Source organism: Hyaena hyaena, unplaced genomic scaffold (genome assembly GCF_003009895.1).
Source record: "Hyaena hyaena isolate Hyena2069 unplaced genomic scaffold, ASM300989v1 scaffold_7, whole genome shotgun sequence".
NCBI classification, from domain to species: Eukaryota; Metazoa; Chordata; class Mammalia; order Carnivora; family Hyaenidae; genus Hyaena; species Hyaena hyaena.
In genome coordinates this window covers 6,621,696-6,647,952 of record NW_024080639.1, presented here as the reverse complement: position 1 = coordinate 6,647,952, position 26,257 = coordinate 6,621,696, and the positions used below count along the sequence as shown (strand labels likewise).

Below are 26,257 nucleotides of genomic sequence, written 5' to 3'. Positions count from 1 at the left end.
CAGGCCCATCCCCAATCACAAAAAGATACATATACTTAAAAAAGAAGGTTATTTTTACTGTCTTTGTAGTCCTGATTTTATACCTGCATTTAATACTATTCTTTCCTCTCATCAAAGAGAGTCCGCAAAAATATGTTGAAAGTGTGGCTGACCTAGCAAACGAACAGTGAGGAAGAAAGTAAGACAGCACATTTTTATTAATAGTTAACATCCCTTTAGAATTCCCTACATGGGTTGGAAAATGAGTTCTAGGAAAATGAGTCTAGATTTCAAACTTAGGGACAGTATCATAAGTCACCTTTTCCAATACAAGGAAATTTCCTAAAGAAACAAGTTCAGTTAAATGTACTTTAAGGAAAGGAAAGGAGAGGAAAGATCTCCCTGCACTGGAAGAGAAGGTGGGAAGAAGCAGACATGGGTGAAGGTGGCAGCAGCAGCCTAGGTGTCCCGCATGCTGTGTGTGCTGACATGGCACAGGTTACTTAAGAGTCCTTCCTCAGAAGCACAGGTTAGGCAGGCCACATCGAGATGCAGAGGAATTAAGAAGGGTGCAGGAATCAAACCACAGCTATTTGATCTGGTCAGGAGATTGCCATTAACAGTGGTCAGCTCAATTGTAATTACTCTTACTGGTTATGTGAACACCCCAGGGATGGGTGGGAAATTAAAATCTTACAATTTTCATTTGCATCCCAATGAAAGCAGGAGAGGCCTCTGCATCACTGGGTACATACCCCATACCCTAGCTGGCCAATCTTGCAGTTGACCAAATATCTCTGGAGGTGACAGTCTTAAATTCACAGATTGTAAATGTAATGACACAGAAGAACAGGTAAGCTCTAGTCTTTCCAGGATAAATTTAATTTTCAGCCTCAGAAAACCAGTCATCCATGCCTTAAGTGTCTACATTCTGTCTATCTTGCTAGTCCTGAGATTGTGTTAGGTATCTGAGTATTCCTAACTCCGTTCATGTTTTGTATTAATAAAGCCTTAGTATTGGCTTCCTGCAGTGGTGTACAAAAAGTCCTTATCCAAACGTCATTGCCCTTAAAAAATAATAATATTAAAGGAAAGATAGACATGCAGATTTTTTAAAACATCTTGAATAGAAATGCATCCAAAGGTAAATTCCAGGAGATTTCCATCAGCTTACCTTTCAAACAGACAAAATCAGGTGCTAGAAATGGGCAGAGTGTAAACACTAATGAAATGCCCAAAGGAATCGTGGCAGTAAATTACTTCTCCGTTCCACGACATTTAAACATGCTGTTTACTACGGTGCCAATGCTGCACACTCGTCCTGGCCCAGCGCCCACACGGGTGGGTTATGCCAAGAAAAAATTCTACTGATAGGGTCTGAAAGCAGCCAGCTCTGCAGTGCGGCATCAGGCCAGATGGGGGCCATTTAACAACGGCTATGAGAACGGACAGTCCTGGACCCCAGCCCCTCTCCAAAGCAAATGGGATCTGACCTTCCCTTTTCTAAACACTATGGAAACCAGTTTACGAGAAAAATAAAATATTCATGAATTCCAGGCTTAGGATCTTAGTACAAAGAATTTAAAGAAGTTGGCAGATGGGTAGCTGCTGCGGTGACGGCCCTGCAGGAGCAGAGCTGCTCTCTGAGGTCTGAGAGAAACCAGTGTACAGTGTAAGCGCCAGTGCTCAACCAGCCTGCACGTGGACCACTGCCGTCGGGGGGCTCGGGCTGTGTGTTCAGCGTGGTCCTGGGTTTGTCCCTGGAAAGGAGGCCCATGGAATTATCCAATCCTGGCACCTGCTGGCCTCTCTATTATGATGGCTTCCTGGCCGTTCTCTGCCCAGCAAACTTACTCATGTTTTAAGACTCTGCTCAGCCTCTTCTGTAACCTTGTCCCATCTCCCCACACAGGGATCCCTGCCTCTTTAGGGCTCTGTAGATGAAAGCACTTGGTAGGTCCTCTGTCATCCTCTCTCCATGCTGGAGTAGAATTGTGCCTTTATCTAACAATCTCAAGTAGTCTGTCAGTTCCAAGAGCTATTCACTTTGATATCCTGCCCCTACAGTCTGTAATGGAGCCTAGCTTTGGATGCTCGGTAAAGCACTGTTGAGTGAATGTAAAACTCTTGATCCCTCTCATGAGACTGCAGTAGTAAATAAGCTAATAAAACTGTGAGCGTTTATCTGGGCTTGGAACAGTCACAAAGAGTTGTACATATTTACTGTTTCAATCAATTATCACTCTAGTTAATCAAGAGGGAGAACAGTGGGAAATTGGCCATGATTAGTACTCAAGTGCTCCTTAAACACTGCTGTCCATTGAACTGTTAAGAATGCAACTATTAATTAGGTTTTTCATTAAATATTTTCAACACTTCTTCAATCTGCATATTTAGATGATTGATTTACATGCTTGACATAATTATTACAGAAGAAATTGATCATTTTTGTTGAACAAGATGTAGTTAACAACTCAGGAAATGGAAGCACAAAAGTACACAGGTGGGAAATTGAGCAACAAAAGTGAACTTGAGATGCTCATGTTCCACTTTGACATCTGGTGGGGAAAGCATTTTCTGCTTCAAGCCAAGGCTGGTCTTGGCTAATATAACTGATGATTCCACAGTCCCCTAATGGAATTAGAAAGTAATAGAAAAGTACTGATAAACATAGTTTTGAAATTATTGTGTCAAATCACTTTTTCTTAAATGTTTATTTTTAAAATAAATTGAGGGAGAGAGAGAAAGTGTGAGTGGGAGAGAGTCAGACAGGGAGACACAGAATCTGAAGCAGGCTCTGAGCTGTCAGCACAGAGCCCAATGTTTGGCCCTAACTCCCAAGCCGTGAGATTGTAACCTGAGCCTAAATTGGATGCTTAACCAACTTAGCCACCCAGGTGCCCCCTCACCCCCCGTGTTGATTCACTTTTTAAGGAGTGTTTGAAATACAAATTATTGGGGTGCCTGAGCGTCTCAATCGGTTAAGCATCTAACTTCGGCTTGGGTCATGACCTCACAGTGTGTGGGTTGGTGCCCCGCATAGGGCTTTGGGCTGACAGTTTGGAACCTAGAGCCTGCTTCAGATTCTGTGTCTCCTCCCCCTGCTCCTCCGCTGCTCACTTGTGCTTTCGCTCACTCACTCTGTCTCATGTTTTTTAAAAACATGAAAACAAATTGTTATGTAAGAAGGGGATCATAAGATGACTGAGCAGGAAAGGAGCACATGTCTTACCCTGTACATTCACATTTACTTGCACTCCCATCATTTCTGAGGGAAAAATACATAGAAACTTGATGATTGATTGTTACAGTTTCAGAACACACACCCTCAGAAAGTACAACTCCAGGGGCACCTGGCTGGCTCGGTCGGTAGGGTGTGCAGCTTTTGGTCTCGGGATTGTGAGTTCAAGCCCTACGTTGTGTATAAAGATTCTTTACCTCTTAGATAACTGCTATTAGCCTTAAATCACAGAGGTGCTAGATTTGCTGGTAATCAAACCCCTCTGTTTTCCTGCCTGTGTGTTGTTAAATCACAGATTGTCATTTTCCCATCTTCAGGTTAACATGAGAACACTTACCATCCAGTCAGAAATAAAGTGCTTATGAGCCTGCATGATTCTGGTTTGAACTTCTATAGTTACCTGCCCCCCATGCTTTTAATTAACATGCACCAGTTGCCTTGACCCCAAGTACCAAGCCTCCCAATAGATGGAGAGTGTTGGAAAACTGGCTTGGTTTCTCAAAGTGACATAGTAATCAACCAGCACCTTACTCTTGATTCTTTGGGGACATTTTTGGTATTCTGAGAAATGAGTTGTGACGATAGAGCTGTAAGAAAGGGATGGTTCTTGTTACGGCTAACAGAATTCTCCCAGATGGCTTTTTCTGTTAAATTAACACATGATTCAGTGCATTGAGGATAGTTCTCTAGGATTAGTTCACTCATCTCTAGAAAAGAGCCATGTGGTGAAATAGGAACCACTGGAAAATCCCACCCAAGGTAGATGGCGTGAAGGTATAGCGAATTGATTTATAATACAAAACAAGCCTTGTGAACACTTTTCTAAATAGTTGTTTCTATGTTTTTCTTAAATAGCATTGATCCTTTGCATATTGATCTTTCATCTTTCTCTTCAAGTAAATCTAGAACAGGTTTGTGCAAATGCAAAGCTGAGAGGTGAGATCCAGTACACAGAATCAACTAACACTATAGTTTGGACTTTCAAGTCCCTAACTTATTAAATATGAAGTTAATTAGAGTTAAATTTATAAATTTGTAAATGTGAAACAAACTTTTAAAATAATGCTGTCAGGTTTACTACTAAATGTAAGTGCCCAATAGCTTGTGTGGATGCCTCACATGATTTTGAAGTATTTTAAAGTCAAGATTTTCACCATCTAAGTCCCTTGGAAAAGGAATGAGATCAGCAACCCAGCCCTTTAACCAGAAACTCAGACCATTGATCCTGCTGCTCTCAGTGAGGAAGTTCCCTCAGGTGGAAGAATCTCATATCCGCATTAGCGGTGGGTTGACACCTTGTGCCTCATTCCTGATACAGGTAACTTCTGTAGTATTAGAAAGGTGGAGGCTCAGAGGGTGATTGTGTTTCGACTGTACTGTTAGGTTTCATGTGCTTTCTTAACTTGGGATGAACTGTTTGGCACATTACCTGGCTCATGGTTTTAGGTGAGTGTCGCGTCCAGTTTACAGTGGCAGTGAGGGCTGACAGTAGGCCCCGAAATGCATGCAAAAGGATCTGGGGCATCGTGAAGTGATATCTTATAGTGTTTCTGCAGCAGTAACAGAGAAAAGAAAAGTGGCAGAGAAGTAAAATCTAGGGATTTTAATATATAGTCTCACTCTCAGCTTCTGGAGTTAATGGTTCTTAAACATATATTTGAAAGAGGGCTTCTGCTTTCTGAAACAAATGAAGTTAGGTTCTGGAGTATTTATATGTAGCTCAATAAAAATATTCAAATAGGGTCACCTGGGTGGCCCAGTCGGTTAAGCATCCGACTTCGGCTCAGGTCATGATCTCCTTGTTCGTGGGTTCGAGCCCCATGTCGGGCTCTGTGCTAACAGCTAGCTCAGAGCCTGAAGCCTGTTTCAGATTCTGTGTCTCCTTCTCTCTCTGACCCTCCCCTGCTCATGCTGTCTCTCTCTCTCTCTCTCAGAAAAACATTAAAAAAATTTTTTAAAAATATTCAAATAAATAAAATGGGCTTTTTCCTTCAAAATTAGGGCAGGAACTAGATGTGGCTCTTAATTATTCAGCACCTTCTAAGGTAAAATTGTTTCTGATAAATACCAAATAGGAAGTTTAATTTTTCTTCTGGCAGAAAGCCACGTGTCATAAGTGGTGACTTCAAATCACATGAAGTAATGAGTACTTTGGGTTGAAGCTTAAACTGAAGAAGTAGGTTCTGGTGACATGTGATTAGATTAGCCGGCTAGAAAGTAATTTGGTTCCTATTTACCGAACTGATCATTTTTCTCCTTTCTCTCAAGGTGTCTGAGCGGTTGAGTCAACCAGGAGTGGCAATAGGTTTGGCCTGGACCCCCTTAGGTGGGGAAATCATGTTCGTGGAGGCAAGTCGAATGGATGGCGAAGGTCAGCTGACTCTGACTGGCCAGCTAGGGGATGTCATGAAGGAGTCTGCCCATCTCGCGATTAGCTGGCTCCGCAGCAATGCGAAGAAATACCATCTGACCAATGGTGAGCGGCCCAGCCCCAGTGGAGGTACAACCGAAACAAGGAAGAGCCTTTGGGTCATGATTCGGAAGGCATCTCACAATTCTGTGACAGGATTAAGATGAGCTTTAAATTAAGAGTTAACACCTCCAACAAAGTACAGACCTTTGCTTAAATGCCCTTAGAAAATTCTAGTTCCCATTTTAGGACTATCTGGCTAGTGCCTAAACTAGAAACTAATTCCAAGGGTTTGTTTTCAGTTCCACTTGGAGTAGAATGAAATTCTTCTTCCAGACCCCCATCCTGATTATACTGCCCATTAATATTTTGAGAAATTCATTTAACCACAACATTCATTTTTATCTTTTTTATTTTCTTTTTTGGGAGGAAAAAAAGCAGGTTCGATTTTCCTACATTAAAATCCTTATTTCCTTTTTTAAGCTTCTGGAAGTTTTGATCTTCTTGACAACACAGACATCCATCTGCACTTCCCAGCTGGTGCTGTCACAAAAGATGGACCATCTGCTGGAGTTACCATAGTAACCTGTCTCGCCTCACTTTTTAGTGGGCGGCTGGTACGTTCGGATGTAGCCATGACTGGAGAAATCACACTGCGGGGTCTTGTTCTTCCAGTAAGTCTTAAGAAAGCAATTTATATGGTTTTCAGTTTTTTAAATTTTAAGTTTAAATTCATAGTAGTTTGCCTTCTTCTATAAATGCCTTAGTTTAAAAAACATTACATTTTTATACTTTGTAACTAGTTCATATTTTTCAATATTGATCAAATAAAAGAAAAACTGACAATTTCTCCCTTCTAAGAAAGAAGACTCATGAGGGAAAAAAAGTATCAGTCTGGTCATCAGCAGTGTCAGCCAATGAGGTGAAGAGTTGAGGCTCTGTTCTAGTTAGCAAATTGTTAACTAGACAGCTTCTGTGTAAAGCAGGAGGAGCAGCTGTTTTTAAACTTCAAGAGAACTTTTCAACTTTATAAGTTCCTGTGACACCTCCTGTCCTGTAGGTTATTGTAGTTGATAGATTTATAGAAAAATAAGTATAAAATGGAAACTGTAACAAGCCTAGTCCTAATTGCTAAATTCTCAAAAAGTTTTATATATATAGGGCTTTGGGGCTCCCCTCCATACCCTAAACTACTTATAAAAACACATAAAATGCAGAGAACTTGAGCAAATTTAGGGTTCTAAGTCATCAATTACCAGTGCCAGTCTACAATTCCCAGCACAATGAGAAAAGAAACTTAGGTTCTTTATTCTGAGAGGACCTTTATTTTATGAGGTAATGGTGAAAATAGATCATAGAATCATCAGTTGACCCCCACATCGGGTTCTGTGCTGACACCTATGAGCAGATTCTCCCTTTTCACTCTCCCTCTCTGCCCCTCCCCTACTTGCGCATGCACACACATTCACCCTCTCTTTCTTGTTCTGTCTCAAAATAAATAAACTTAAAAAAAAATCGGCTTTTAAAATTCGGCCAGGAATTCAACCATATTCTAAACCCTATTGTTATGATACATTTGTAGGTCTGTACTGAAAGAAATGTCGGATCCCTTTTCTTCACCTTACCCAGGAATTACTGCATTTCAAGAGCCAGTGGTTAATAATGGTTAATACTAGCTGTGCTAGTAAGAGTAAATGTAAATGCTTTACTGACCATGAACTCTTTAGCTTCATAGTTCAAGATGCTAGACTAAGCAGAGTGAAAGCAATAATACAAGCACTTAGAAATGAGCAGGAAGTCAGCAGCTGAGTTCAGTCAACTTCTGGAAGATAGTATCCTGGCTGATGAAACAGAATTGGAGATAGGAAAAAGCAAGGGCTCAGAACCCAAAAGCACAGACTAGGAGAGTGGGAAAGAAATGGGAAACAAAACCAGGGGATTCATAGAAATTTCCATAGAATAAATGGTTCTTCTGGGGATTCATAGAAATTTCCATAGAATAAATGGTTCTACCTGGTCCCTCACTCTCAACCAGGGACAGGCTTTCCTAGCCCCACAGGGAGAGTTTGAGTTAAGCCTCCAATGTTAAACCTGTCCCTTGAGACAGAAGGAAAGCAACAGAATTTAAGTGAAAGACTTGCTAAAGCTGGCAAAGACCATTCAAGAAAGAGAAGAAGAACTTGGATTTAAAACTTTGGTGTTAGAATTAGTCAAAAAACTATTCAGAAAAAAATAATAGAAAAGGCAGGCAGATCCAACATTGAACTGTCAGGCATTCTAGCAGACAGAAAATGGAATAGAACGTTTCCCAGGATTGAAGGTTATCTTCAACTTGAAAAGACCTTCACCAGCTGGGAGAAAGAGGTTGTCTCCAGCTGTTCAGGTAACTGATGAGAAAGCCCTCTCATCAGTCTCCTCGGTGACACCAGATGTGCGGTCCCTTCAAAACTCTGATGAAAAAGGACTTTAAGTCCCGTCTCGTATACACAGCCTTACCTTCAATCAAATGTGAAAGCAAAACGGTTATTTTCACACATGCAAGGAGTCCATTTGTCTGAGACTCTTTGTGAAGAAAGTATTTTCAAAGCGTACTTCAGCAGCATACAGAAAAGCCTGGAAAGAGGACAGCTATGCAGGAGGGCCTGGAGCAGTCAGTGTTGGTGCAGGTGGCTGGAAGTCTCAGAACTGTCTCCAGGGCTTATGTGTTCTGGGTGGTATGATTGAGAGCTGCATTTGGAGTCTATTGCGGCATAACACACCACCCAAAACAATGATACTTGTTAATTCTCACAGCTTCTGTGGGTCAGAAATTCAAGAGAGGCTTAGATGAGTTCTTCTGCCTCAGGGTCCCATCGTACAGTCAAGACACCAGCCCAGTCACAGTTGTCTGAAGGTTGACTGGGGCTGGGGGGTCTGCTTCCAAAATGGTTCACTCACGTGACTAGCAAATTGGTCCTGGTTGGCAGGAAGCCCCAGTTCCTCACCTCAGGGCTTCTCCAGATGTTGGGTGAACTCAAACATGGCGCTGGCTACCTCCAGGGCAAGAGACCCAAGAGAGACAGATCTAGCAGCAGCTCTTATTTTTTTATGGGTTAACTTTGAAAGTCATAACAGCATCACTGCCCCCACACTCTGTTATGAGTCACTCAGCCTAGCCCACATTCAGGGTGAGGAGAATTAGACTCCATCTTTTATGAAGGGACCATTGTGGACATATTTTAAAACCACCATAAGAGCCTAGGTCATTGGGGTACATTTTCTTCATCAAGTGGCACAAAGGTTATGGTTTTCAACTTGTACGGAAGGAATAATCCTGGCATACAAGTAAGCTCTGTAGGAATGGTAGTTGCGGTCAAAATAATGTAATGCTTTTTCAGAATGAACCTATAGATAAGATTTTTATTACAGAATGGAAATACTAACCTTGACAGTGCAAAAAGGGATCCCGGATGTAAGAGGTGCTCATTACTGAAAATATAGTAATTTTCCTCCATTAAAAAGACTCAACACAAACTGAAATGTAAAAGAATTTACTGTTTATTAACCTTTTTTAATGGCTTTCCTAGCTCATGCTTTAACAAAATGGAAGATGATTTAGGTGTTTTAAAATAGCCATGAAAAAAAAGTTGTGTCAGGGATCTTTCACAGCCTGAGGATGACCAGAAATCTGAGTAACTTTCTTCTCTTCTTCTAGGTGGGTGGGATTAAAGACAAAGTGCTAGCGGCACACAGAGCAGGATTGAAGCGAGTCATTATTCCTCAGAGGAACGAAAAAGACCTCGAAGAAATCCCAGGCAATGTACGACAGGATTTAAGTTTTGTTACAGCAAGCTGTCTGGATGAAGTTCTTAATGCAGCTTTTGATGGTGGCTTTACTGTCAAGACTATACCCGGTCTCTTAAATAGCAAACTGTAGGCCCAAATCCTGACTTTTCAGAATTACAAGTTACAAAGTGCCAAATGGCACTGAAAAGGTTTTTGTTCATACCAGTAGAGGTAAGCTGTGTCCCTAATCTTTGAACATGATCACGACAGTAACAAACCTCACTCAAATGGCTAGTGTTGATTACAGAAATGTTAATTGAATAAACTGATTGATAAAAATGGAATTCTTGTCTTCAGTGGAATCATTACTGGCCTTGGAGAGGTACAGAGCAGAGCGTCAGTTTTAGGTGTGGTACCTGAACGGAAGTGTCTGTACTGAGAACCTGACAGAAATGTAAATTCTCAGAGCCCACCAGCAGATCTTCTGAATCAAACTCTGGGTGGTGAAGGCCCAGAAACCTGCTTTGGGAAGACCTGCAGAGGATTCTGATGCATAGTCAACATCAGGAACCATTGGTATAGACTTGTTACCTTAGCAGAGTCACCTGGAGAGGTTATCGGATCCCAAAACAACATAGAAGGGGCGCTGGGCAAAGATGACAATATCAACCATTAGTCTTTGTGGAAACTATTCAGTGAGGTAAAGCTGTGGCGAGGTCTACACACCCCGGGAAGGATGCTGGTTAGTGCTGAAGGAAGGGGCATTGAGAACAGAACCAGCTGGCCTGTGTTAGTGCACACCATGTTTTTAAAAAGTCCAGTCCCCAGAGAAAGGCTGCCATCCACCCTGGCAGGGTCTCCACTCTTGGTATCCTGACTCTTGTCACTTCCCCTCTGCTCCCTGTCCGCCTGTGCCAATCCCCAGATCCAGTACTTTCCATGTTCCCTTCTCATGTGACTTAATCTGGGCTCTGGAGAATGAAGTCAGGCTCTTCCGATTGCTTAGCTGTTTCCTTACCTGTAAAATGCAAGCAATAGTACTGAAGTCCGTGTTCCCGTGAAGATGAGGAGAGTGCAACGTTCAAACGATGCTGACCTGACAGTCCTGTGTTACAGAATGCTGGGACACGTGTAGATACTGGAGAATGCCTGGGAGGAGCATGGGGTCTGCAAGTTACCCAAATACTTGCCAGTAAAATCTATGCTCTGGAAACACACATCCAGATCTAGGGTTCCTTATGTCCAGTGGGAGAGCAAGCATTGGGGCATTTAAAAACATTTCATGGATCACTGTTAGGACTTCACACATCTACTCAGCCATCTTTACAGGGGAGGAAAAATACAATGTTCGTTTACTGTCAGCAACCAGAGGGAGCTGATCCAAACCCAGATCACTCAGCCTCATTACACCTAGAAGCAGTAGCAACAGAACACAAAGTGGGACTTAACCTTGTGTTCTTCCTCAAGAGTCCTAAACACAAATGATCTTTGGCCATTCTGAAGGCAATTGCAGAATCCTGTCAGGTGCCTCTGGGTAATTAGCAAGTTAAAGATATGGTGCTAGTTAAAGGCATAATAATAGCAGCTAACATTTGTTGGGTGCTTATTATGTGCAAAGCACTGTTCTAGGTTAACTTACTGGTATCACATCTCATCCTCTGGGGTAGCTACCCTAATTAACCCTATCATACACATTAGAAAACTGGGGCCCAACGTCCCATAGCTGATAAGCAGGGGAGAAATTGAATCGCGTTTAGGTCCTTGGAAGTCTGCTATAGAGCCCAGGCTCATAACCATTAGGCTGTGAAATACTAACCCCTCTTCATTGGGTTTCTTAAGGGGGAAAAAGTGATCAGCATTTTAACTAACTATAATTAGTCTCCTAACAGAATTGTGAGAATACAAATGTGAGAGAGAAGAAAAACTAAACTCTGTAAAGAGAGGCCAAACATTCATTTGCTTAGAATAATTCTATCACACTTCAAAATACACACTATTTTCAGTTATGAAGTACAGAACTGAATAGAACTATTTGGATTTTAATCAAACTTAGAGCTAAAGCAGACACGTAAGAGTTTTTAATTTGCCAGATATTCTTTTAATGAGAATTATAAAAGACCAAAAACATTTTTTGCAAACTGCCTTTTTTTAAATGATTTGCTTTTGATTACAAATACTGTGTAAGACGATGCCTTCTTTTGCAAAACCAATAAATACAAGAACAAATTTTAAACATGTGATTTGTCCAAGATATTTGGAAGAAAAAAATAAGCCTGATTTTTTTTCCAGAATTAAAAAAAAAAATCAGTATTCCCTAACCTTTTAAAGAATAAGTTCAAAGATGTGACTCAAGTGGAGAAAGAGAGACAGAGACCATCTTATAACTGCTTTAAATACCTTCTGAGAATTCTGATGTTACCTTTCCTTTCTGTAATTCATACCTTCACGAAAGAGTTGAATTTAAAATATTTCTAATGAACTGATTAATGGAGGAAAGGAAAATACGTACTGAACACATATGTATAAGTTTTATCATAAACAATTATGCATATCAAAGACACTAACTTTAAAAAGGTACAAAAAAAGTGAGAAAAAACCTGAATTACAACAGAAAAGAAAGTCAAATTTATTTAATGAAAAACTAGAATAAAAATTAGCAAATACACACAAAAAATATACACACACAGCAGCACTATGTATTGACTCACAAAGGGAAAAGCAGTGGTCCGAGACCACTCAACATGGCTTGTCGGTTAAAGAAAAAAATAAACACACACATACACACGCGCGCACACGCACACAAACTTGCGGGCACACACACAAAACAAAAACCCGGTATTTTTCAACAGTACACTCAATCTACAACACAAATTCAGAATTATTTTACAATGCTTCCTTTCTTAATACAAAAGATGCCCATCTTGGGTGTATATATATATATTTTTCAGTGGTTTACTGCTGACTTAGTTTTAAATATATTAGTGTTACTACATGCAACTGTTTCCTGTATTTAACAGCCTTTCCTTTTATTTACCTTCATGTGTCTAGCTTCCACCTACCAAAAGTTACAGGTTGGCAGGCAGACGGGTGCCTTATTCTCTGTGAAACTGAATGCAATGGTTTTAAACACTGGCCAGAAAATGTTTGATTGCCATTTCAACACATGGAAATAGTTACATTGATGCCTAAATTGCCATTTTCTGCAAAAAGCTGTGCAATGCTGGTGTCAAAGACTAGGCAGTCGCTATTCATAATGGCTGTTGCAATTCCCTCATGAATAGATCGCGGAGTGGCTTCCCAAGTCAATCGCCGCCTATGTCCATTTAGCTCAAGTCGATAAGCAAAATTTTCAGCTTGCTTGCGTGTTCCTATCAGCTGTACAATTGCAAAGAACTGCTGGTGACCGTCGTACTTCTCCTGTTTCTCCAGAACTAACATGAAGTGAAACCCAAAACAGGACTGCATCATCACCCAGTCAACAGCACCAGGAAGGTTAATGTCTGTAGCAAGGAAAACTATATCCTCTCCCTGCAGGGTTGTAATGGACTTATGCTGATGCATCAGATGGGGCATTACAGCATCCAAAGAGCCTTGCCATTTACAGGAAGCACCAGGGCACGGACACGAATAAGGCCTAAACTCACAGAGCTCTTCATGGTCTGCTTTTTCTGTGTGTGGCAGAGTTATTTCACATCCAGAAGAGGCATATTTACAAGGGAAAAGTACGGAATTGGCCACTTTCTCCATAGCCAAGTTGCGAATAGATCCCAACGGACCCCGGCAAGTTGGACAACATGTGAGCTTTGGGCGACAGTTGCTACAAACAAGATGGCCACTCTGACACTGAAGAATGGGTGGTAACACATAGTCAAAGCAGACCGGACACTCAAAAAGACTCGCCAAGTCATTATTGGATGCAGTTGTGCCAGTCAAGGCAGGCACCCTCTGGGACGGCGTACACTTTGAGGTTCCAGTGGGTAATGCTGTTGCAGTCTGGCGGCTCATTTCTGTAACAAAAACATAAATAAAAATAAAAGGAGGCAGGAGAAAAATAGCTACGACTATCATTTGTTTCATAAATAAAGTTTACATGCCAGAATACTTAAGTTTCATGCAAATGTACTGTGAACAAAAGGATAATTCAGGAACATAGACACAGGATTTAAAAACCATAAATCACACTACACTAATTACACATTTTGATTATTAGGAATTGTATACCAGACAAAAGCTCTTTATCAAAATGTTCCGGAACACACGCATAATTCCTGTTTAAGAACTATTAAAAATCCCCTTGGATGGTTTCTAGCTGAAACAGAAACTGGACCATAAACTACTAAGAAACACTAAGTAGCTTAAGTCCGATCAAATAGTTTTGAATGGACTTTCTCCTCCTTCTGCCCTGTGTTCAATTCCCCTGCTCAGTCTATTTCTTTTCCATTCTGAGTCAGCCACCAGCAGCTACAGGGAGCTACAAGTGATCCAAAGGGTTACCAGGGCACTAGCTTTGGTGAACTCTGCCTAATGGTAAACAGCTATCTGCTTTAGACATAGATTTGGGGAATGGAGGGGGTCTGCTGCCATCCCATCATCCATCTTCTAGGAAATCTTCCCCTAGAACGCTAACATCAGCTAGTGCCCCACACCTCAAAAAGTGGGGAGAAGAAAAATGGAAGGCCATCTTCAAAAGTTCTAAGTTTGGTACTTAGAGAAAGTACATCTTTCTATTCTAATTCCATTCCCCAATATAAATCAGATATACTATGCAAAGGAGAAAAAGAGTCAAAAAAGAAGGTAAATAAAGATAAAAGCACAAGAGAGAGCCACACAATATTGGGGACAGTACAGTCAACAGGTTAAGAATTTCTTGTACCCTACCAGTGTTGTGAAAGCATTTACCAGCACAGCAATAAATATTACTTAAGAGATAAATGTCATCTGGAAGAAATGACAATATAACTTGTCAGGCTAAATGAAAGATAAAGCAAACACCTTCCCCATGAATCTACCTTTGCTGGGATACCAGGCCATATTTATCTTGGGGGGAGAGGGGGTAATAAAAGATCAGTCTACTGATGTCCTAAAAGTGTATTCCCAGTAACTGTGTAAGCCTTATTTCTATAAAATGAAACCTGATTTTCTCAAATTTAATGTTTTCTCATTTATAATTGTTATTCTGTTGCAAAGAATTTAACTTTGAAAAACCAATGCTAGTTACCAATGTAACCATATAAATACAATTTGGGTTCTAGATTACTCAAGGATAGACATCTCAAAGGAGGGTTCAGAGTGGCAAAAAAAATAAATGGTAATGCCACAGTCACTAAACATTCCAAAATTCAAGAGTTTACAAAACTGCAGAATTCCATCATAATGTGGCTTATCACATGGATTTAGGAACAACAGGAATCAATTCTCAACTGAAACACTGTATAACCCAGGTGTAAGATTCTTTGTGCATATGATGATCCATGCATTTTCCATCACTTGTGAAACAATGGGTTCAGCATTGCCAAAACACCGCCTATATATGCTATATGCTTGTTTCATGGTCTATCTTATACTATACTGCTCACTTAAGTGAGCAACATTATAATTGGAAAGTGGTTCCCTGAGCAAAAACAGTCTAAACCACCAGTGCCTTTTCAAATGACTAAACCAAATTACATGAAGGGGCAGTAAACTCAGTTTGTATTCACATAATATAACCTGGAAAATATAAGGAAGAAAAACATTTCATTAATTTCTTGACCTAGCCAAACAGCTATACATTGATCATCAATCATCCAGCTTATGTTACAATGTATCTTTATTATTTTCCTAAACACCATAGAAAGCTGGATTTAAATCTCTATCTAAAGGGTGAAAACAAGTGAAGTGAGGCAGTATTTCTTGTGAATGGCGGTATTACAGGACAGCAGCTGTTAAAACCTCCCAAAGCTCCCATTCAAACAAACAAAAAATCCCCACCCAATAGCAGCCCTGCAGTAGGAACCAAGGACTAAAGTGGCTTTGGACAACCCTGCAGGAGTGATGATGTAACCTGAAGCTTGGTTTAAACAGAAAAGTACAGCAGATCAAAAGAAACGTCACTGCAAACTCGAGCTCAATTATGCTGCAGCCACTCCCTGATCCAGATTCCACTGGCTTACAACTTTCCCACTTCATAGTTTAAGCAACCCAGTCAGTCTCTTAATGTCAATGTCAATACCTTTTCTCTTCCTTGTCCCAGCTGCAGGTAAACATGTGAGCAAGATGCCTCTCCAGGAGTACAGAAAAGGTGAGGTAGACTTCCCGGTCATGAGAAGTCGGGCAGCTCATAGCCTATAATACCCCTGAAGCAAATACAATTTGTAACAGAGGCTCCTCCTGGACACCTTCTGTTCCTAAGCATGTCCGATGTCAAGTTTTCAAGAAGCGAAGGTAAGTGTCCTGCTCTGTAACACTCCATTCACTCTTCAAAAGCACCGGCTACCGCAGCAGCAGAGAAATGAAGCCTCTCCCGTCCCAACAGGAATCGACCACACCTCCCTGCGAGCTCGAATTCGCCTGCGTTTCCAAAAATGGGCGCCATCACTGAGCCGTCTTCTACTGGGCCCTAAACCGTCGGTCCTGGAAGTTTGTCTTCCCCAGATTCATTAGCTAACCAGATCGGGGGAAGGACAGGGCCTTACGATGCGAGGAGGCTGGAGCAAGCGCGCTCTCGGAGCCAACTCTGGAGCTACTGCTGGGTCCGGCCCGCGGGGAAACCCACGCGTAGTCCAGGGCTGGGGCCTGCCCACTGCTGGAAAAGCCTGCTCCAGCCCGCAGTGCCAACCGGCCCCAGGATTGCAGCGCCCAGCCGCAGCTAGTGTGGGGCGGGGCTGGTGGGGCGGGGACCACAGGGGCGGGGCTGGCGCGCGGAGGGTTCGCCTGCAAGCTCCGCCCTCCTAGCCCGGGACTGCTCCAGGGCACTGCGCTGTGCAACTCAGACCCAGCCCTGGACCCCAGCGACAATGTGCACACCTCAGCATCTTTCCACCAGCTTACATTTAGGCAGAAACATGCCCTTCTGTAGAACAAAGCAGATACTGATAATCTGGTATGATTTCAACCTAAGACCTACAAAGAATGTATGGGAAATGTATGGCCGGACAAGTGCTCTTCTGCTGGTTAACTGTGAACACTTAAGTGTTTATAGAATGAAAGTATTCTTCCCTCTTCATTCGGTAACTATTTACCGGGTGTAAACTACCATATTTCCGCAATTCTACCTTACTTCACCACTTCAACCCCTGTTGGCACCATACTTTAAACACCCTCTACCCTTTGAAAAAACTGCAGTGAGAGTAGTAAACACACATAACCATATTAAATTCCTTCTTCAACTTCCAAATAGAGCTTATATTCTCTTCCCACTCTGGGAAAACCATCTTAAATGGCCTCATTAAACAGAGAAGCTTGTTTTGTTTTTAAAGAAGCATTACCCGTGCCCCAGTAAAGTCCTGGGCCTCAGATTTGCACTGCGTCAGGTAGTATACTCAGGGGTTTAACCTGTCATTACATCATGCTTATAGGGCAGCCTATAAACACAGCAGGAGCTGGTAGTGAGTGGGAAGAGAACCCTGTGCAGTGAATTGTAGCTTACCCACTTCCACATGAAAGTTTAATTCTAAACACTTGCCCACCCTATTAATAGTGTGTTCAATCACTTCAACCTTATTTTAACATTAAGCTACACAAAACATCATTAGGAATGGAAAGACCACTGAAAACACACTGTCTGCTAACAAATATAAATTACTATTACTTACATTTTTATTTTATGATATATATTCATTCTAGATTGGTCTCAGGTTTCTAGGGTAGGAAGCTTCAAATTTTTTAGGCAGAGCAACTCTTTCCAAACAAAGCCAAACCCAAATATAAAAAACAAGTCAAAGGGAAGGACTGATTCCTCAAGGGGGAAAAAAAATCATTTTTTCCCAAACTTCCAAGGATCTGTACAGAGCCTTACAGCACCATCTGAAAACCATTAATCTACAGAAAAACCACTCAACAAGTGAGTAAGGACAATAAAAGTGGAAGCATTCTGGAGTCATCTACACACACTTGGATTCAAACCTGGTCTTCACCACCTGCAGCTATAAAACTGGGAAAATATTTCCAGCCTCACATAGCTTTTGTCTGGACTAAGGAAGATGGGTAATTTATGTATATCATAGATGATACATAGCCCAAAATACTAAGTATTCACCTGATTATCTCCGAAAGTCTCTTGCCTCACCTGAGTTCATCAACTAGTTAGAGACCTAGAAAGTGTGGGTTCCAAAAGATAATGTTTATTTTATAAAGGTGATTAAACATGTATGCCAAAGATCAACTGCCATTTAATTTTTAGCACAATAAACTTTAATAGAATTTCTCGACCAGATAGAATATTTACACTGGTTTAAACAGAGCTGAAAATTTCACAGAAACTACATTACACTAGGGGCATCTGGGTGGCTCGGTTGAGCATCCGACTTTGGCTCAGGTCATGATCTCACAGTTTGTGGGTTCGAGCCCCACATCAGGTTCTGTACTGACAGCTAAGAGCCTGGATCCTGTTTCAGATTCTGTGTCTCCCTCTCTCTCTGTCCCTCCCCACTCATGTTCTGTCTGTCTCAAAAATAAACCATAAAAATTTTTTTAATAAAGATAGGTTTAAAAAACTACATTACACGAAGACAAACCCTTAGAATACATTAGCAAAATCCCGAAATTTGTCAAGAGTGCCCTATTACCTATACTTTCGTTTTTACTTCTTTTCCTTTTTAATTACATCCAAGTTAGTTAGCATGTAGTGCAATAATGATTTCAAGGGTAGATTCCAGTGATTCATCCCCCCTATTACCTATACCTTCTAAAGCCTACATCTCAAGCCCAGTTTGGTATAAAATTTAGTAGATTTTAATCTATATCGAAATATTTCAAAGTCACCCTTTAATGCTGTCTCAGTAATTTTCAGAGTATTTAACCACTGCTTTGTCACATCAACATAGAGTAAAAAGTAGATGGATGTAAACTTTTTTTTAAGTTTACTTATTTGAGAGAGAGCATGCGCACACAAGAGGTGGGGAGGGGCAGAGAGAGAAAATCCCTAGCAGGCTCTGAGCCCAATCCATGTGGGGCTCAAACTCAGGAACTGCATCATGACCTGAGTTGAAGTGGGGCACTTTACTGATTGAGCTACCCAGGCCCCCCTGGACTTAAACTTTTATTATCAATTTCATGTGGGAATCTTAGTTTCTTTTTATAAAGGGCTGATGAACAACTTCTCTGATTAGCCATACCTCATGCTTAGTAATTAATATAGAACAACCTTTTGCAGTTTACAAAATGTTACTACGGCAGGCAAATAATGCCCCTCTCAACTATGTCTGCATCCTAACACCTGTGAAAATGTTATGTTATAGCAGTAACAGGAAGCTAATACAGTTACGTTTTTCTTTTTTTTTTTTAATTTTTAATGTTTTATTTATTTCTGAGAGAGAGAGAGACAGCGTGAGCAGGGGAGGGTCAGAGAGAGAGGGTGACACAGAATCTGAAACAAGCTCCAGGCTCTGAGCTGGCTGTCAGCACAGAGCCCGACGCGGGGCTCGAACCCACAAACCGTGATATCATGGCCTGAGCCAAGTCGGACGCTTAACTGACTGAGCCACCCAGGCGCCCCCTACAATTACTATTTTCAAAGTAAACATTTAAAATGGAGAAGTTGTAGTCTCATACGGAAAAATGACCAGGGTACTATAAAGCAAGTTTCAAACAGAACATACATGGGAGGTACAGCCTGGATCATGATATGGATGTGTGATTTTTGTCAATTTTTTTCTTCATGGGGGCAATAAATAAACTGCTTTATCAATAAACTTTTATCAAAAAACTGATTGAGAGTGGTGAAAACAATTGTCAAAATAAGTAAAATTTGCATTAATTTAGTAAAAAGGATGGGATGCAAATATCACCAGCCCTCTTTTATTTCTCCAAAAATTACTCCTAGAACTAATAATAATAAGTGTAATAATACTCACTGTAAAAATAAAGTACAGGTTCAGATTACGTATTTGTTCTATTAGGAATCAAGGAGTTAAATAAAACGCTTCCATTCACACATTTAAGAATTTTTCTTCCTTTCTTTATAATTATAACTCCTTTTTGAAAAAGGTACTTTCTACATTTGACACTGTGAAGTGTATTATGCAGAAAATGCTATGTTAAAAATCATTTCTATTTTAAGATTTACTTCTCACATGTTGACAAAATTAAACTTAACACAAGTCTCCTTAAAAATTTAACAGCTTAAAATGCCAAGTTTTTTTAAAAAATCAAACTTTGTTATAAAACAATAATGCTAAGAAAAAAACCTACTTTAATTTCCAAAACTGTAACAAATAAGAGCAACTTAAATTGTACATATTTTCCTAAAAGCTCTATTTTCCTGAAGATAATTCTGAAAACTCTTGTTGCTACAAAAGAAGAAATATTTATGTGTCTAGCAAGACTGGTGATCTGAAATGGGGAAAGCCCAGGACAAAGACCTGGTAGAAGGCTGATGGAAAAACAAAAAAGTCTGAACAAAGGTGATCCAGCCCAGTAAATGGAGAGGAAAGTGCAAACCCTAATTCAAACGTGTAAAGCAAAGTACATCTGTCTTTACTGTTGAAATCACTCTATTTTGAGACTTCCACCCCAGTAAAAAGCAGCATATACTGAATCAGAACCCATTAGGCACTGTGCTAGATACTGAAATACAGTAATAGATGACATGCAAAGTGGGAGCAGAAAAGCAGTTGATACACAAAAGGGCTCAGAGTGCCATCTAAAGTCATAGAGACAAGGAGCAGGCCTAAAACCAGAGAAATGCCAAGATTTAAAGACTGAAAGGTTCCTTAAAGAGAGGCAGTGGCCCTTAGCCTGCAGCAGTTCTCAAACTTTATTGTGCCCACTAATCATCCAGAGATCTTATTAAGGGATTCTGTCTAGGGATTCTGCATTTTAATGCAGGTTCTGATTCAGAATCAGAATTAGTCTGAGGCTGGGCCTGAGACTCTGCATTTTTAACCCTAGGTGTGGCCAATTGCTGGCTGAGGCTAACATGAGTATCAAAAGCCTAAAAGACTGAGAAGGAAAGCAAAGGTGAGAGAAAAGCAGAAAGAGGGCAGTAAATGAGAAGTCAAGGGAAGGTACAGACTTAAGAAGATCTATTAACACATGTACAAATATTAGAATAAATTATGCTTTATTATATATATACTTATGGGAGCTTGTACTATTTCTGTAATGAGAAAAAATAAAAGGCAACAAGTAGACATGCTTAAACATGTGAAAACTCATGGAATATAGCACCCATGAACCCCTGTTACTAGCAATAATCAAAGTAAGTAATTTAGAAGCGGTGATCTTTTAAAAGGATTAAAGTTAGTTAATGACTCCATTTAAATAGGGAAATAAGTCCACCAACCTTAGGCATTAAAATTATAAATTAGAATGTAAACAGTAAAATCTTTGGCAAAGTGCAATTACATAAACAGCAAAAAAAAATCTACAGTAAGAAGTAGTAAAAGTAATGGCACAATCAACCATGTGGAATCTGCTGAGAAGTCAAGTATGATCAGGCCCAACAGGTGTTCATGGATTGGCAATATGGAAGTTACTGGTGACCTCTGCAAAAGCAACCTTGGAGATAAAGCCAGTGTGTAAATCAGACCAAAAGAGACTGAACAGGATGCTGTGTGAATTTAAAAACCATGGCTATGGAGAGAGGCAAAATCCCAAGAAATGGAACAATATGATAAAATGAAGTTTTTGGTGATGGGGGATTCAAAACTCAAGACAGAGTGACTAGACTTCGTTAAAAGAAATACTTTCTCCATGGTGAGAACAGAGAAGACAGAAGATGTCTAGTTCAGGAAGTTGAAAGTTAAGAAAGTTTCAATCTGAGAGTTTCCATTTTCTCAACAAAGTCTCTGCATCCTCTTTTGGTGGAAGCCTGGGGGAGGTAACAGTATAACCATGTCTTCATCACTGCAGAAATTCCTGCTTCTATATCCTCATTCTATTTTACTAGCAATTACCATTATATTTTTATATCAGATCTACAATTTATTAACATGAAGAATGAGACTACTAACATCTCCCAAAACAAGGCAAGCCCCGTTTTTAACAAGCTAATAGTAAAACTTTCCTTTTCCCACCTGCCAAGGTAAGGATTGTATGAAACTTCAAGACTGTCAAAAATCATTTAAATCTAACTGCAACCATTCTGGTTTCATTTTTCACAATTATATCACAAAACAAATGACCATCCTCGGGGATTAAGAACTGCTTGTGATGTGCACCGGGTGACATATGGAAGTTTTCAATCACTATCCTGTACATCTGAAACTAATGTAACCCTGCATGTTAACTAACTGAAATTAAAATAAAAACCAAAAAGAAAAAAGACAAAAGACCTATCTTTTTTCCCCCTGAATCCTTAATTATGATTCATTTTTTGGTACAGCCACCACACCTCAAGAAAGTTTTCAGAAAGAGCCTGAGGGCCTGGCAGTCTGAAGCCCTTATGGAAACTGCACAAGTATACCATTCATGTCAAAGCCTTTTCCCCTAATAACTATATAAATTCTTAAAGTCTGTTCACACTCTTCTGACACAGAATGATGCAGATGAAAAATCTAATGCCATTTTTATTCTTATTCCTTTACAGGTAACATTTTACCCCTGACAAGTGGATTGTAGGACTCTGTCTCTGAAAGAAATTTTCACCAAAACATCTAAGTATATGCCATCAGCACTTGGCAAACAAAACACTAGGTGAGTCTTTTCAATCCAAATGCTCAAGTCTTTCACCTTTGTGGACTTCTAATTATTCTTTGATCCTTTCCATCTACTCAGTTCTTTTCTGCACATAAGTCTGATAGTGACTCTCTCTGCTGGATCTATCTTCCAATCACATATTTTTTTTCTCTCAAAATTCCAATCTTTGTTTTGCACTGCATTCCAAAAGAACTCATCAAGTTCTAATTCATGAATTTCATTTTGCTAAAATTACCTTATGTCTTGGGTGCCTAGGTGGCTCAGTCAGTTAAGGGTTCGACTTTGGCACAGGTTATGATCTCATTGGTTAGTGAGTTCGAGCCCCGCATTGGGTTCTGTGCTGACAGCTGGGAGCCTGGAGCCTGCTTTAGATTCTGTGTCTCCCTTCCTCTCTCTGTCCCTCCCCTACACATACTCTGTCTCTCTCAGAAAATAAACATTAAAAAACATTTTTTATAAATAAATATGTAAAACTACTTTATGTCTTGACATGGTAAAGCATTTTTCAATTATGTAGATACCCTCAATTTACAATAAAGGACAGAGATTTTGATGGCAGAAATGGCTGTTTCCACGTCCCCTGAAGTTGGAATGGCCACATAAATCTGGATTACACTGTTCTTGTCCTTCTTTAACCCCCTCTACAGGAGTTTTCATTTTTAATTTCCATGCCTCTCACTGGAGCTTGCCTGTTTGTTGTTGGTTTTGTTCTTGCTGCTATAGTCTCAATGGGCCCCAGGGTCAGCAAGCTAAATAATAAGGCAAAGTAGAGACTTTCCTCTCTTTTCTTTCAAACAGCTGCCCCATTTATTAAGCACCTAGTATGTACCAGGTATTGTCTTCAAAGGTTTACATATGCCATGACTTAACCATTTCAATGAACTGGATTAAGTATCTATCCCCTACCTCAAGGATAAGAAAATAAACTTATAAATTAAAGGTTTCAGATCATAGAACTAGTAAATAATGAAAGCTGGAGTTTATCTGATCAGGGACGATTTAGAAGGGATGGGGGAGGGAAACAAATGGCAATGTAGGGCACGGCAAACAATACCAGAAGATGTTAAACTTAGAAGAAATCTTAGCCAACTCTCTCAATTTCGGAAAAGAAGAATTATACAGAGAAATAACTTGCTTAATGTCATGTAACTTAGGTCAATTTTCTATGCTCAGCTGTATAATTTCCTCAATCCTTTTAAAGCAAATATGCTTTAGATATTTTATAATTCAACTTGAAAAACTAATCTTTTCTGAATTTAGGTTTAATAACATTCAAAATAAAAATAAATATTTAATTAAACTACCTTTGATTTGCCTCCCAACACAAAGGATCCCTAATGTAGTAAGGGAGATAAAAAAAAAAAAAAAAAGAGAGAGAGAGAGATGAGGGGTACCCGGTGACTCAGTCAGTTAAGCACTTGACGCTTGATTTCAGCTCTGGTCATGATCTGTCACAGTTCGTGAACTGGAGCCCAACATGGAGCTCTGCACTGACAGTGCAGAGGCTGTTTGGGATTCTCTCTTTCCTCTCTCTGTTCCTTCCTTGCTTGTGCTCTCTCTCAAAATAAACAAATTAAACTTCTTCTTCTTTTAAGTTTAATTACTCTTGAATACTAAGAACAACTGAGGGCTGACTGGGGGTGGGAAAGAGGGGAAGGGGGGAGATGGACATGGAGGAGGGCACTTACTGGGATGAGCACTGGGTGTTATATGGAAACCAACTTGACAATAAACTATGAAAAAAAAAAAGAGTAGGAGGGAGAGGAGGGAGAAGAGGAAAGATGATACCTAGTCAAGTCCTCAACAAGTAACCAGTTAACTAAAGTCAGCTCCTTAAGGAACCTTTCGTGATCAATTTTATCTAAAGACCAAATGACCGTTCTCATTGTCTTCACAATATCTGTTTCCATTTGAAATTCCAACTACTGGGTGCCTGGGTGGCTCAGTCAGTTAAGCATCTGACTCTTGATCTTGGCAGTTTGTGGGTTGGAGCCATGCTGAGATCATGGAACCCACTTGGGCTTCTCTCTCTCCCTCTCTCTGCCTCTCCTCTACTCACACACATGTGCTCTCTCTCTCAAAATAAACTTTAGAAAAATACGAGAAAAAAATGAAATTCTGTCTACTTATTGCTTATTCTCTCCCCTAACTGCTTCCAATTACAAAAGAAACTTTTAACTCACAACTGCAGTTCTCAAGGATTTTTGGTATCAGTGCCACACCAGTGGTTGGCAAACTACAACTGCAAGCCAGTTCCTAGTTTTTGTAAGTAGTTTTACTGGACCCTAGTTACACCCTTTCACTTACATATTGTCTATGATTTCTTTAGAATTGATTAGCTAACCCTTTAACTTCTAAGCCCTTTAAGCCTACCTGGCCAATTTTTTAAAAGCATAGTCTTAACTGCTTTGTACTTTTAAAAAATTATTGAGGACCTCAAAAGAGCCTTTTGTCTATGTGGTTTATATGTATTGATATTTACTATAATAGAAGTTCAGTCCAATAAATTTTTAAGTATTTCTTTATTTTAATATTATTATAAATTACGTGTAAAAATCCATTACATGTTAAATGTTTATGAAAAACATTTCCCATTTTCATAGGGAAAAGAATGTCTATGTCTCACATTTTTGCACTTCTTAATGTCTGATGCAATAAAATGCAATTGGATATTCATTATCTGCTTGCTGCATTTAATCTGTTAAGATGCCACATGCCATGTAGCCTCTGGGAAACTCCACTGTACTCTCATATCTCATTACTGTGGAAAAAAAAAGTTTGACCCTGAAAGGTTCTTGAGAACTCCCAGGATCCCTGAATCATTCATTTTTTGTTCACAACTTCTGCACTGAGAAACTTCATGAGAATAAATTTGTTTGTTTTGCTCACTTTACTGTCTCCAGCACCTAGGACAGTACCCAGCCCAGACCAGGTACTTAACTATTTCTTGAAGGAATGCCTAAATTAAGTAAAACAGCATGAAGCATTCCAAGGAGAAGGAACAGCATATGCATACAACCAGAACTCACTTATCCCTGATGCCCCTACAAGTAGAATGCATTTACTGTTGATATAACCTTAGAGAGAATTCACAACTGAGATTAAAAATTCACTTTAAAATAACTGTGCTGATCGTTGACAAAGGAGCAAGGGCAATGGAGAAAAGACAGATTTTTCAACAAATGATGCTAGAACATCCACATACCAAAGAGTGAATCTAGACACAGATTTCACATCCTTCACAAAAATTAGCTCAAAATGGATCACGGATCTAAATGTAAACAAGAATAGGAGAAAATCTAGATGACCTTGAATTTAGCAAAGACTGTTCAAAAACAACATCAAACGCATGAACTTGATTAAAATTAAAATTTTCTGCTCTGCAAAAAACACTGTCAAGAGAATGAGAAGAAAAACCGCAGGTTGGGAGAAATATCTGTAAAAAAGACTTATCTGATAAAGGACTGTTGTCCAAAATATACAAAGAACTCTTGAAACTCAACAATAAAACTAACGACCCAACTAAAAATGGGCCAAAGACCTTAACAGACACCTAACCAAAGACATACAGAGGGCAAATGGGCATATGAAAAGGTACTCCGCATCACCGGTCATCAGGGAAAATGCAGATCAGAACAAGAAGATACCAGTACACATCTAGGAGAATGGCCAAAATCCAGAACACCAACACCGCCAAATGCTGGTGGGCATGTGGAGCAACAGGAACGCTCATTCACAGCTGGTGGAAATGCAAAATGGTAGTCATCCTAACGGGCAGTTTGGAGGTTTCTTACAAAACTAAACACGCACACTCTTACCAGCAATCCTGTGGCTTACTATTTACCCAAAGGAGTTGACAGGGTGTTTATAGCAGCTTTATTCATAATTGCCAAAATTTGGATATCAACCAAGATGTTGTCCTCCAGTAGGTAAGTGGATAAAATGGTACAACCAGACAGTGAATATTATTTAGTGCTTTTTTAAAAAGAACTGAGCTATCAAGCCATGAAAAGACACGGAAGAAC

The 26,257-nt window shown here is 40.0% G+C and overlaps 2 protein-coding genes across 3 annotated transcripts in view; one reads left to right on the top strand and one right to left on the bottom strand.

The window, feature by feature from the left end:
• LONP2 (lon peptidase 2, peroxisomal) overlaps positions 1-9,739 on the top strand; it is a 103,912-nt gene extending 94,173 nt beyond the window's left edge. The window contains exons 13-15 of the mRNA XM_039242144.1: positions 5,489-5,696; positions 6,114-6,304; positions 9,325-9,739. Coding sequence (XP_039098075.1) covers positions 5,489-5,696; positions 6,114-6,304; positions 9,325-9,546 — 621 coding nt within the window. The 3' untranslated portion in view covers positions 9,547-9,739. The remainder of the gene's footprint in view (positions 1-5,488; positions 5,697-6,113; positions 6,305-9,324) is intronic.
• A 2,271-nt stretch (positions 9,740-12,010) lies between these two features.
• SIAH1 (siah E3 ubiquitin protein ligase 1) overlaps positions 12,011-26,257 on the bottom strand; it is a 30,934-nt gene continuing 16,687 nt past the window's right edge. The window contains exons 1-2 of one of the 2 annotated variants that reach the window (XM_039242158.1): positions 15,607-16,209; positions 12,011-13,402 (exon numbers count right to left, since the gene is read on the bottom strand). In XM_039242158.1, the coding sequence (XP_039098089.1) occupies positions 12,552-13,402; positions 15,607-15,697 (942 nt within the window). In that variant the 5' untranslated portion in view covers positions 15,698-16,209 and the 3' untranslated portion in view covers positions 12,011-12,551. Of the gene's footprint in view, positions 13,403-15,606; positions 16,210-26,257 lie in introns of those variants that run through there. The other variant, XM_039242163.1, reaches the window with a different exon arrangement.